General features: G+C 49.2%; 1 protein-coding gene across 3 annotated transcripts in view; it reads left to right on the top strand.

Moving 5' to 3' along the window:
- plekhh1 (pleckstrin homology domain containing, family H (with MyTH4 domain) member 1) overlaps positions 1-12,750 on the top strand; it is a 285,350-nt gene that overhangs the window by 187,419 nt on the left and 85,181 nt on the right. For all 3 annotated transcript variants that reach the window (XR_011937303.1, XM_072486189.1, XM_072486190.1), the window contains 3 exons: positions 1,889-1,999; positions 2,141-2,227; positions 8,750-8,908. Coding sequence is in view for 2 of the 3 variants with exons in the window: in XM_072486189.1 (XP_072342290.1) it covers positions 1,889-1,999; positions 2,141-2,227; positions 8,750-8,908 (357 nt within the window). In the remaining variant the exon portion in view is untranslated. The remainder of the gene's footprint in view (positions 1-1,888; positions 2,000-2,140; positions 2,228-8,749; positions 8,909-12,750) is intronic.

Genomic DNA, 12,750 nt, shown 5'->3' with positions numbered 1-12,750 from the left:
AGTGTCCGACTCCACTATCACAGCAGGCAGTCCATCCGCACCCTAACCACTCTCTGAGTAAAGAACCTACCTCAGACATCCCTCCTATATCTCCCACCCTGAACCTTATAGTTATGCCCCCTTGTAACAGCTACATCCACCCGAGGAAATAGTCTCTGAACGTCCACTCTATCTATCCCCCTCATTATCTTATAAACTTCTATTAAGTCGCCTCTCATCCTCCTCCGCTCCAAGGAGAAAAGCCCTAGCTCCCTTAACTTTTCCTCATAAGACCTATCCTGAAAACCAGGCAGCATCCTGGTAAATCTCCTTTGCACCCTTTCCAATTCTTCCACATACTTCCTATAATGAGGTGACCAGAACTGCACACAATACTCCAAATGTGGTCTCACCAGGGTCATGTATAGTTGCAGCATAACCCTGCGGCTCTTAAACTCAAGCCCCCTGTTAATAAACGCTAACATACTATAAGCCTTCTTCACGGCTCTATCCACTTGAGTGGCAACCTTCAGAGATCTGTGGACATGAACCCCAAGATCTCTCTGTTCCTCCACGTTCCTCAGAACCCTGCCGTTGACCCTGTAATCCGCATTCAAATTTTTTCTACCAAAATGAATCACCTCGCACTTATCAGGGTTAAACTCCATCTGCCATTTTGCGGCCCAGCTCTGCATCCTATCAATGTCTCTTTGCAGCCTACAACAGCCCTCCACCTCATCCACTACTCCACCAATCTTGGTGTCATCAGCAAATTTACTGACCCACCCTTCAGCCCCCTCCTCCAAGTCATTGATAAAAATCACAAATAGCAGAGGACCCAGCACTGATCCCTGTGGTACACCGCTGGTAACTGGTCTCCAGTCTGAAAATTTTCCATCCACCACCACCCTCTGTCTTCTATGTGATAGCCAGTTACTTATCCAACTGGCCAAATTTCCCTCTATCCCACACCTCCTTACTTTCTTCATGAGCCGGCCATGGGGAACCTTATCAAACGCAGGAGGTACAAGGAGGACGTGAGCAAAGATTTTTTTACACAGAGAGCGGGACTGACCTGGAACTTGCTCCCTGCAAGGCTGGTGGAAGCGGAGACGATCAGTGATTTTGAAAGGAAATTGGATGGGCATTTGACGGAATTAAACTTTGTAGATTTAAGGGGATAGTTCAGAGGAGTGGGACTGACTGGATTACTCCACAAACTCGGCATTTATTCAAAGGACTGGATGTATCCTTCTGTATCGTATTATATGACCTCCCACCCTGCCTGCACTCACACCATCCTCTCATAGCCTATTGGAAAGCAAACAGTCTTTTCCTTATCTGATTGGATCATTCCTTTTTTAATTTAAAAAAAAAATTGTTAAAGATTTTTTCCGATGAAGGAGCAATTTAGCGTGGCCAATCAACCTACCCTGCACATCTTTGGGTTGTGGGGGTGAGACACACGCAGACCCGGGGAGAATGTGCAAACTCCACACGGACAGCGACCCGGGGCTGGGATTGAACCCGGGTCCTCGGCGCCGTGAGGCAGCAATGCCCCGATTGGATCATTCCTGAGGGTCAATCACCAGCAAACGAGACCGAATCATGTTGGTAAAAAGAAAACTAGGCATATATTTCCAATGTACATCAGATCCCAGCCGGGTCTGCTCTGTTGGTTCCATACCTGACTAACTTTATGCATATCTCAATCATGAATGTCCTGGGGCTCCCTGCCCCCTTAGCGGGGGAGGTCGTATTCGACTGGACTCACTGGGAGACTGTTCCAACCCCATAGGTCTCATGCGGGTTATAACACTGAGAGAGACAGCAAATCTAAAGACTGTACCGTTTCCTCACTCAGGTGCTTGCAGACCCCTTGACCCATTTATATGTCTGTTGGTTGCAGGAGCCTTTAGAAAAATCTGGTTATCTGCTGAAGATGGGGGGCCAGGTAAAGACATGGAAGAGACGATGGTTTGTGCTGAGGAATGGTGAGATCCTGTACTACAAGTCACCTGTGAGTACCCCAAGTCAGAGCGTTGTGTAGAGAAACGGGAGATACTCAGTTTATTATTGGATGGGTCTGAACTTGATGCTTTGAAGACGTGTTAAGTTTTTAACAATATGTTGTGCCCTTTTCTGTCCTTCGGTATTGCAGAGTGATGTCATCCGCAAGCCACAGGGCCGGATTGAACTGGGCTCCTCCTGTCGCATCGTTCGTGGTGAAGGAGCGCAAACCTTCCAGGTGAGGGCCTCCCATCTTCACAGAGCATGGCAGAAAGAATATAGGAGCTCACCTGGAATGTCCATCCCTCCTCGGGGCTGGGTTCGAACCACTGCCTCCCTCTCCACCCTGTCTCAGCCCACCTGCTACTCAACCCCTCGTCCGTGCCTTTGCTACCTCCAGATTCACCTATTCCAATTCTCTCCTTTCCATATTCCCCAACCTGCACCCTCTGTTAACTATGGCTCATCCAGAACTCTGTCTCTCCCGCTCTTGCTGACTTCCGGCCTTGCCGTTTACCAGCCGTGCTGGATCCTGCACTAATCAGTCCTGGCTTTGCCGATTCTGAGCTTGCCGATTTCCGTCCTCGCCAATTCCCAGCATTGCCGATTCTGAGCTTTGCCGGGTCCTGGCTTTGCCAGTTATCAGCTTGGCTGACTCCCGGCCTTGCGTCCCGCCCCTGCCGATTTCCATCCTTGCCACCTGACCTCTATTCTTACCTTAGTTCTTGGGGTCTGTTCTTCAGCAGCTCCTGTCTTCTGGCTCCCCTGCTGACTTCACTCAGCTTCACATCTGATCTTACACGGAAGTACTGGGCTCCATCTATTGGCAAGGATAGTTAGTGCAGGTAGATCTGTGCCTTCAGCTACTACAGGCACTAACCAACTTCAGCCCTTAGTTGGAGCCTGCTCAATCCAAAAGCACTGAACTGAGGTGACCTGTTGAGATTTTCCAGCATTTTCTCTTTTGGAATAGTAAGGAGGGTTGGTTTAGCTCACTTGGCTCGACAGGTATCTTACAGCCTTCTGGACTTAATATTGAGTTCAACAACTTCAGACGGTGAACTCCCTCCTCCTCCTCCACCCCATTTTTTTATTTCTATCAATTTATTTTCATTTCTTCCATTGATCTGCTTTCCCCTCACCATTGTCCCCCCTCCCCCCTACCCCACTTGGGCCAACTGTTCCTAGTGGCCCTTTGACACACTCTTTACCTCTGTTCTGCCAGTCACATATTCTAATCCCTTCTTAGCCTTAAACACCATCGGGCGGGATTCTCCCAGCCCCGCACCGGGCCGGAGAATCCCCGCAACCGCGCCACGCCGCCCCGACGCCGGCATGCAATTCTCCGCATAGCGGAGTTTGGAGTGGCGCCAGTCCGCAGGCCGCTCTACGCGGCCCAGCCGCCGATTCTCCGGCCCGTATGGGCCGAGCGGCTGCTCTAAAAAGGGAGAGTCCCGCCGGCGCCGTCGACACCTGGTGGCAGCCGGCGGGAACTCTGCGCGCAGGGTCGGGGGGTGGCCTGGGGGGGGGGGGGCTCCGATGGGGCCTGGCCCGCGATTGGGGCCCACCAATCGGCGGGCCTGCCTCTCACTCCCCGGGCCTATTTTCTTACGCGCCGGCCCCTGAATTCCCGCGCCACGTTGCATCGGGGCCGGCACGTTGAGGGCGGGTTGGCGCAGTTCGCGCCGGGACTGGAGGCTGGTGTTGTGTTATGTACTCTGGGATAATACAGGGTGCAACTGGATGCAGCTTTAACCAAAAGATATTCCAGACCTTGCAGTTAGTTCAATCTGATTTATTGAACTGTTAGCACAGGTCTCTATGAGTTTGACTCTCTGCTAACCTAAGTGTGGTTACTCTGACTGAACCAGGCTAGCTCTTAGCCATGTGCTGGTGGTGTGATACTGTAAATACACCCTGACTCACCCTGTAGATGTTCATCAGTGGGAAGACGTGGAATGTGAGTGCCTCGTGTATTTTATAGTGAGATACCATCCCTGAGTGTCCTGCCTGCTTATTGGTCATGTCCTGTTCTCTGTGTTCAATAGCTGCCTGTCTGTGCTTGTCTATATATCATTATCTGCCTGTCTGCATATCATGACATCTCCCCTTTTTAAAAATGTTTTGTTGGCACATGGGAACGTACTTACATGTGATGGCATAATTAACACATTTACATGCGGTGGCATATGTGAACATATTTACATGTGAAGACAGCTGTCTAATGTGAGAAAACAGAACATGGCAAACAAAACAAATGTTCATAAGTCCAGTCTCTGGTGCTTGCGTCTGATCCTTGTCGACCGCCGGAGAGGTGGTGGTGGGGACGACGGCGCCTTGACAGGCGGGATGGAAGCCTGACTGGTGGCCTCATAGTTCGAGGTATCAGGAGGTGGCAAAACAACGGATGGAAACGGAGAAGAAAGCGGTTGCGGGCAGGCAACTTTGCGCAGTGCCCGTCTGTTTCGTCGCACAACAGAACCATCAGCCATAGGTACAACATACGAGTGGGGCGCAGCCTGTCAAACAACGACAGCTGGAGCAGACCAGCCACATCCGGCATCTTGATCCTGACAGTGTCTGCCGGGGATAACAGTGGCAAATCGGTGGCATGAGCATCATAGCCCTGCTTTTGCTGGTTTCGGAGCTGCTGCACCTTCTGCAGCACCGGGAGGTGATCCAGGTTGGGCACGTGTATGGCTGGAAGTGTCGTCCGCGGGCCCCTGTTCATCAGGAGTTGAGCCGGCGACATGCCAGTGGACAGTGGGGTCGCCCTGTACGCGAGCAGCGAGAGGTAGATGTCAGAAGCAGAATCCGCGGCCTTGCAGATTAGCTGTTTCACAATGTGCACCCCTTTTTCAACCTTCCCATTGGACTGCGGATAGTGTGGGCTGGAAGTGACATGTTTGAAATGGTACGACTTGACTAACATAGACCATTCATGACAGTGAGTGGGATACCATGCCTGGAGAACGTCTCCTTACAGGCCCTGATGACGGTCCGAGATATGAGGTCTGAGAGCTTCACGACTTCAGGGTAATTGGAGAAATAGTCAATAATCAACATGTAGCCACGACCATTCGCACAAAAGAGGTCGATGCCAACCCTGGACCACGGGGAGGTCTCGATTTCATGCTGCTGGAGCGTCTCCTTGCTCTGCGCTGGCTGGAAGCGTTGACAGGTCGCACAGTTGAGGACCATGTTCGAGATGTCCTGGCTAATACAAGGCCAGGAGACAGCCTGCCTGGCTCTGTGTCTGCACTTCCCGACGCCCAGGTGTCCCTCATGGATTTGGCGGAGCACCAAGCTCTGGAGACTGAGTGGAATGACAATCCGGTCCAGCTTGAGGAGGATACCATCAATCACCGTCAGGCCGTCCTTTATAGTGAGATACCACCCCTGAGTGTCCTGCCTGCTTATTGGTCATGTCCTGTTCTCTGTGTTCATTAGCTGCCTGTCTGTGCCTGTCTGCATATGATGACAGCTGGAGTGGCGTGAACCGCTCCAGCGCCGTGCTGCCAGAATTGGTACTTCCAGCAGCCAGTTCACGCTGTCGTGAAACGCGACGGCTTTTACGACGGCATGGACACTCTGCCGCCGAATGGGAGAATCCCGCCCCCGCATTTACATTCATTTACAGGTCTTCTGCCCTTGGCATCTTTGTCAATCTCCACCTATCCCACCTCACACCCCCCCACAACCGTATAAATCCGACCCCATTTCCAGTTCCTTCTAGCTTTGGTAACGAGTCATCCAGACTCGGAACATTAGCTCCCTTCTCTCTCCACAGATGCTGCTGAGATTGTCCAGTATTTTCTGTTTTTGTGGCTAGACAGGTGGTTTGTGATGCAGAGCGAGATCAGCAGTGTGAGTTCAATTCCTATACTGGCTGAGGTTATTCATGAACGCCCGGCCTTCTCAACCTTGCCCCTCGCCTGAGGTGTGGTCATCCTATGGTGACTTTATCTTGCCTTTTACTGAGGTGAATGCTGTAAATATTTAAAATATTTAATTGCATTTTACATTTGGGGCTAGTTTAGCACAGTGGGCTAAATAGCTGGCTTGTAAAGCAGACCAAGGCCTGCAGCGCGGGTTCAATTCCCGTACCAGCCTCCCCGAACAGGCGCCGCAATGTGGCGACTAGGGGCTTTTCACAGTAACTTCATTTGAAGCCTACCTGTGACAATAAGCGATTTTCATTTCATTTCATTTTTTCATTTCATTTCTCTTATATTTGGGCGGAATGGTGGTGCAGTGGTTAGCACTGCTGCCTCACAGCGCTGAGGACCCGGGTTCGATCCTGGCCCCGGGTCACTCTCCATGTGAAGTGTGCATGTTCTCCCTGTGTCTGCATGGGTCTCACCCTCCTCAACCCAAAAATGTGCAGGGTTAGGTGGATTGGCCACACTAAATTGCCCCTTAATTGGAAAAAAAAAGAATTGGGTACTCTAAATTTAAAAAAAAAAACATTTCTTTTATATTTTGTAATACATTTTACAAATTATTTCTGCTAGGAATGCACAGTTGAGCAAATGTATGGCACTGTATTTCAATGGTGCACTCACCGAAAGAACCTAACTCTGGCTTCAGCGTTAGTTTCTATGGAAACCCATAATTCACATGAAGTTGGTTCACTTAAAGTCACGATTTTCAGGAATGCAACCACAAGTGGGGAATTACTGTACTGCTTTTCCATTCTTGCTACCAAAGTGAACGTGTTCACATTTCCCCACATTATATGCCTGGGTACACCTCTGTGAAACACCGTGGGAAGTTTTACCACAAATTATTATTCCACTAGGAAGTGAAAATTCAGAGTATCAGTTCTAAGTGGATTCACTTCATTCATTCAGTAAAACATACCTTCCTGTGTCAATAGAGACGAATGAGCACTCTACACTTGCCAAATCAACGGGTTGATTTACTTGACTTGAACAAAAAGCTGTTAACTTCCCTGCTGTATCTGACCAGAGCCTGTCTCCGTCTCCTCCCCCCCCCCCCTCCCCAGATATATCCCTCTGTTCATAGTCAGATGGAATCAGAGACTTCCAAACAAAATGGCTGTGATCCTCTGCTCACATTTTCGGCAGGTGGGAAAGCTGGAGGGAACGGAGAATCCAAGAGGTACCCCAAAACAGCATTTGTGGCGGTGGGATTTCCTGTTTCCATTGTCATCCCGCGCTCTCCACCCCCCCCCCCCCCCCCCGCCACCTCCAGTAATGTAATTGGGTTCCTGCCGTGAAAGGTTGCGAACCTCATTACCATATATTTACATCTAATTAGTGGGCCTCCCTGCTCTATTATCCCCCCCCCCCCTCACATTAGATAATCCCGCCCCCCGCCCTGTTTGCAATAGGTCTTGACAAACGAAGACCTGGCGAAGAGAACCTGCCAAGCGCACAGGTAAGCATAGCCCCCAGGTGGGAAAAGGAAATGTCAGGGGCAATGACAGAGGGCACTGGTGGAGAGGGGGTGGCATCCATTGAGGCTCTTGGTGAGGGGGGGGTGTGTGTTCAGTGTGTCCACGGGGGGTTTCCTGTGTCTGTGGGAGGGGGTGGGCGTTTCCTGGGGAGGGGGGGTTGAGTCTCCATGTCCGCCAGTGGTGAGGATCCTTTTTGTTGATCCATCTCTTGAAAGCCCAGATTCCTGGCGGGGTGGGTTCATTCACGTTTTAACTAAGTGACAAAAAAATCTGGTGGGAAAAGCCGGCAGTGGAGCCAGCAGGCAGCACATCACTTTTCCCACCTGAGTTGTCACTGAGTTTTTAAAAAATGAGGAAATTCTGTCCACTGGGTAGCACAGTGGTTAGCACTGCTGCCTCACAACGGCAGAACGTGGATTCAATTCCGACCTGGGTTGACTGTGTGGAGTTGGCACATTCTTCCCATGTCTGCATGGGTTTCCTCCGGGTGCTCCGGTTTCCTCCCACAATCCAAAGAAGTGCAGGTTAGGTGGATTGGCCATGATAAATTGTCCCTAGGTGGGATTACGGGGATAGGGTGGGAGATTGGGCCTAGGTAGAGTGCTCTTTCAGAAGATCAGTGCAGACTCAATGGGCCAAATGGCCTCCTTCTAAGAAAACCTGGCCACAGGTTCGGACAGAGACGCTGACTATTTCCAGCATTTTCTGTTTTTATATTGAACAAATTGAAAAAGTGCTTCCATGTAGCATATTAATGGCACTTCAGAGGTTCCTTCTTTAAAAAAAATGTTTGTGATTATGTTTTGTTTACAAAATCCCAACATTCAAACTCCTGTGGCAAAAAATAGTCCAAAATACGTCAAATCACCGAAAGCATGTTACACAACTCCAAAGGAGATTTGAGAAGGTTTTTTTTCCGAGAGTCTATTGAAGCCGGAATATTCGATGTACCCAGTGTGGGGTGTGTGGCTGAATTTGTTTTTGTTTTGTTTCTAATTTAGAGTACCCAATTCATTTTTTTTCAATTAAGGGGCAATTTAGCATGGCCAATCCACCTAACCAGCACATCTTTGGGTTGTGGGGGCGAAACCCACGCAAACACGGGGAGAATGTGCAAACTCCACACGGACAGTGACCCAGAGCCAGGATCGAACCTGGGACCTCAGTGCCGTGAGGCAGCAGTGCTAATCACTGCGCCACCGTGCTGCCCTATGCGGCTGAATTTGTATTGATGCAGCGGAGCCCTGCTCCAGGGATAATGAGAACTAGAACCCATTCAGTCATCAGTGGTTGAAGAGGACCGCCATCATAATTCATTGCTGCTTGTCTCTCCTGCAGCTGGTGACAGAGAAAAGGACGTACTACCTCACTGCTGACTCCCCAAATATCCTGGAGGAATGGATCCGAGTTCTCCAGAGCATTCTGAAGGTTCAGCTGGCCAGCCCGGTCATCACACAGATTGAATCAAAGCCGTCTGTCAGAGGCTGGCTGACCAAGGTAAGAGGCTGATGGGAACTTTGGCCATGATCCTACACTGTCAAAGCAATCACTCTCCTGCCCTCTGCCTCTCCTACCCCTCGGCCTTTGGATCTGTAAGGACATGCCAATAAACCTCTGGTATCACACCGAAAAGACAGTGAACTCGCTTTTGATCAGCACTCATTGGCTGAATTTTATGGTCCCTAGGGATAGGAGGATCCCCATAAAACACCCCCCACCTCACCCTGCCCAACCACTGCCATTTCTCTCCCCCCCTGGCCTGTCTGCCCCGACTCCCTACTTCCTCCAACCCCACTCACTCTAGCCTGGTCCCAGCAATACCGTCCCTTTGTACTCCAGTTCCTTGGATTTGTAGTCCCAGCAGTGGCCACCACCCACAGTGGCACTGCTGAGCTCAGAGTGCTGTCGGCCATTTGATTGGCTGGAAACTTTCAGAAGCGGTACCTCCTGCCCAAATGGAGGTGAGGTTGAGGTCCCGCCTTAAACAGTTAACGCCCCTCCCAGTGTTAAATGGCCACAGGGCAACATTTAATTCAGTCCATTGGTCTTAAAGATTGATCCTGGGTTCAGTCAGTTGAACTCTTGGCTGTGAATCAAAAGGTAGTGGGTTCAAGCCTCACCCCAGAGATCTAAGCTGTACTTTCATCTTTCAGGTGGTTTTTGGCTTTATAAATAGAATCACTGAATACAAAAACAAGCAAATTGTAATGAGCCTTTATCAAACCGGTTCAGCCTCAACTGGAGTGTTTAGTCCAATTCTGGGCAGCACATGTTAGGAAGGATAGAATGCTTTAGAGAGCGTGGAGAAAAAAGCTCACAAGAATGGTTCAATCAGTTACGTGGCTAGATTGGTGAAGCTGGGACTGTCCTCGGTAGAGAAGTGGAGGATGAGAGGAGATGTGATGGAGGTGTTCATAATCGTGAGGCAACTGGACAGAGTAGATGGAGAAAAACTGGCGGAAGGATTGAGAACCAGACAACACCGGTTTGAGATAAGGGAACCGACAGTGAGTGATTCGGATCTGGAATGCGCTATCTGAGAATGTGGTGGAGATGAATCAGTCACTGCTTTCAAAAGGGAATCAGATAACTCTCTGAAGAGAATAAGATTTACAGCGTGAAGGATGGGGGAGTGAACTAGATCAGTTGCTCCGTCAGAGAAGCCGGCATAATAGGTCGAATGGCCTCATTCTGTACGGTAACCATTCTATGATTCTGAGCCAGATGTTAAACTGAGGACCAATCAGCCCTCTCAGATGGACGTAATAAATCCGATGGTGCTATTCAATGAAGTGTAAGGGATGATCTCCCTGGTGTCCTGTGCAACATTTATTCATCAACCAAGATAACTCAAAAGAGATTATCTGGTTGTTTATCCCAATGCTGTTTGCTAGTGTCTACCACCTTTCTGACATGGCATCATGGCTAAGAAGCACTTTGGAGCATCTCAAGGTCACTTGTTAAGAATCTGTTGATGTTAAATGCGAGGGTATCCCAAAATCCAGAATAATAACTTGGAATACGAGTTTTTAGTGATGTACGTTTTCAATTTGCTATACTGTGAGAAAAGATATGCAAACCAGGGAGGAATAGTCTAATCGTTTTGTGATCAATTAATAAAGAATATTTATTAACTTAAAGGAACACCACATGACAAGAAGGACTATAATACACTACAACGCTTAACTACATTGATGACAATACACACAGTATTACATGAAATTACCCCTTTGACACCCAACTACCTACGTTTCCTGAACTCTGAGACGTCCTTTGTTCACAAACAACATCCAATATTATATAACTCGATAAGCTAGATCCAGCCAATAATTACCGTACACAGGTTATTTGTCCACATTTGGGAAAGCCGTCTTCAGTTTCAGCGAAGGCGTAATCTTCTTGGTTCGACTTTCTGATTTTAATCGGCTGCCCTTTTAGCAATAACTTGTTTTCAGTGGTGACTGTTTTTGTAGCTGGGTGTGACTGTGAGGGTAGCTGCTGCTACTGTGTCCCATTCTATCATTATTGGACTATGGATATATCATTCTTTCCCTTTGATGTTACCCACCCCATGAACCCAGCCTTTTAGCATTGTGGCACTCAGGCAAGTGACCATTTGGAAGCGATGTCTGTTGAAAAGTTCAGTTTTATTCTGGTTACTATACATTCCTCCTACTCCTCGAAAGGCCTCCTGCGCCTGGCCCACACCCGGGCTGGGATATTTATATCCCAGCATATCTAGGGAAAGGGGGGTTAGCCCCATCCGCTCACTTGGGTAGATCGTATTCAGGGGAGGCCACAAGGACTCTGGTGTTGCAGAACCCTGGGCCTCCTGCAGGGTTATAATACCCTTCCACCGCCCCCGTACCCCTCCTCCAAGTCCGATGCGTTGTCCATTGTCCATTTCAACAGGAGGGAAATCCTTTGCCCTCTTCGCTAAGGGCTGATTATCCAGTGTCCTCCGCTCTGAGCCCGGAGGCGTGTAATGGACCTGGGAGCGTCGCTTCCTGATCGAACGCCTGGGTGGTTCCTCAGCCTTTCGTTCGGCAGTCATCCCCGGACCTGGGTTGATGTCCGTGAGCAAAAACTCCATGTCCGACTCCCGCATTTCGGAGTCACAATGTCTGGTCGCCTTGCTGGGTACCACCGGCAACTGCTCCTAAGGGAGGGGCACCACTGAGCTCGGAATCTATGATTGGTCCTCGGGTACCTGTTCCACCCAGCTCTGGAGATGGTCCATGTGTCTATTCGAGTCCTTCCCTTGCTCCATATCCACACATGACTGTGTGGCAAAATTTGGCTCCAATCTATACAAGTTTGCTGATGACACGGTAATAGTGGGTTGGATCTTGAACAACGATGAGTCAGAGTACAGGAGGGAGATAGAGAACCTAGTGACGTGTAATGACAACAATCTCTCCCTAAACGTCAGCAAAACTAAAGAGTTGGGCATTGACTTTAGGAAGCGAAGTATCATACACACCCCTGTCTGCACCAATGGTGCCAAGGTGGAGTTGGTTGAAAGCTTCAAATTCCTAGATGTGCACATCCCCAACAATCTGCCCACATCGACGCTATGACCAAGAAAGCACAACAGCGCCTATACTTCCTCAGGAAACTAAGGAAATTCAGCATGTCCACATTAACTCTTACCAACTTTTATAGATGCATCACAGCCTGGTATGGCAACTGCTCGGCCCAGGACTGTAAGAACTACAGAGAGCCGTGAACACAGCCCAGTGCATCACGTGAACCCGCCTCCCACCCATTGATTCTGTCTACACATCCCGCTGCCTGGGGAAAGCGGGCAGCATAATCAAAGACCCCTCCCTCCCGGGTTATTCTCCCTTCCATCTTCTTCCATTGGGCAGAAAATACAAAAGTCTGAAAACACTCGCTAACCGATTCACAAATAGCTTCTTCCCCACTTTTACCAGACTCCTGATTGACCCTCTTATGGACTGAGCTGATCTCTTCTTACATCTTCTCTACTGAGTGGTATAACACTTTGTATGCTTCACCCGATGTCTGTGCCTGTGTGTTTACATTGTGTATTTATGTATGTCCTATGTTTTTTCATGTATGGAATGATCTGTCTGGACTATACGCAGAACAACATTTCACTGTACTTCAGTACACGTGACAATAAATCGATCATATCTAATCACCTGCACTGCATACGAGACCAGCCCAAAGCGTTTTATGACCATTCCCGGAATCGATAATGCACCGTCAGTAAAATTCTGGACGTAAACAGAATTGCCAGCGGCAAATTCTCTTGGACCTGGTTCGCTTCACTCTGGTCTGTTCCTGCTGAGCCTCGATGTCTGATGAAACGA

The sequence above is a fragment of the Scyliorhinus torazame genome, chromosome 2 (genome assembly GCF_047496885.1).
Source record: "Scyliorhinus torazame isolate Kashiwa2021f chromosome 2, sScyTor2.1, whole genome shotgun sequence".
Classification (NCBI taxonomy): domain Eukaryota; kingdom Metazoa; phylum Chordata; class Chondrichthyes; order Carcharhiniformes; family Scyliorhinidae; genus Scyliorhinus; species Scyliorhinus torazame.
This window is presented reverse-complemented; position numbering and strand designations above follow the sequence as displayed.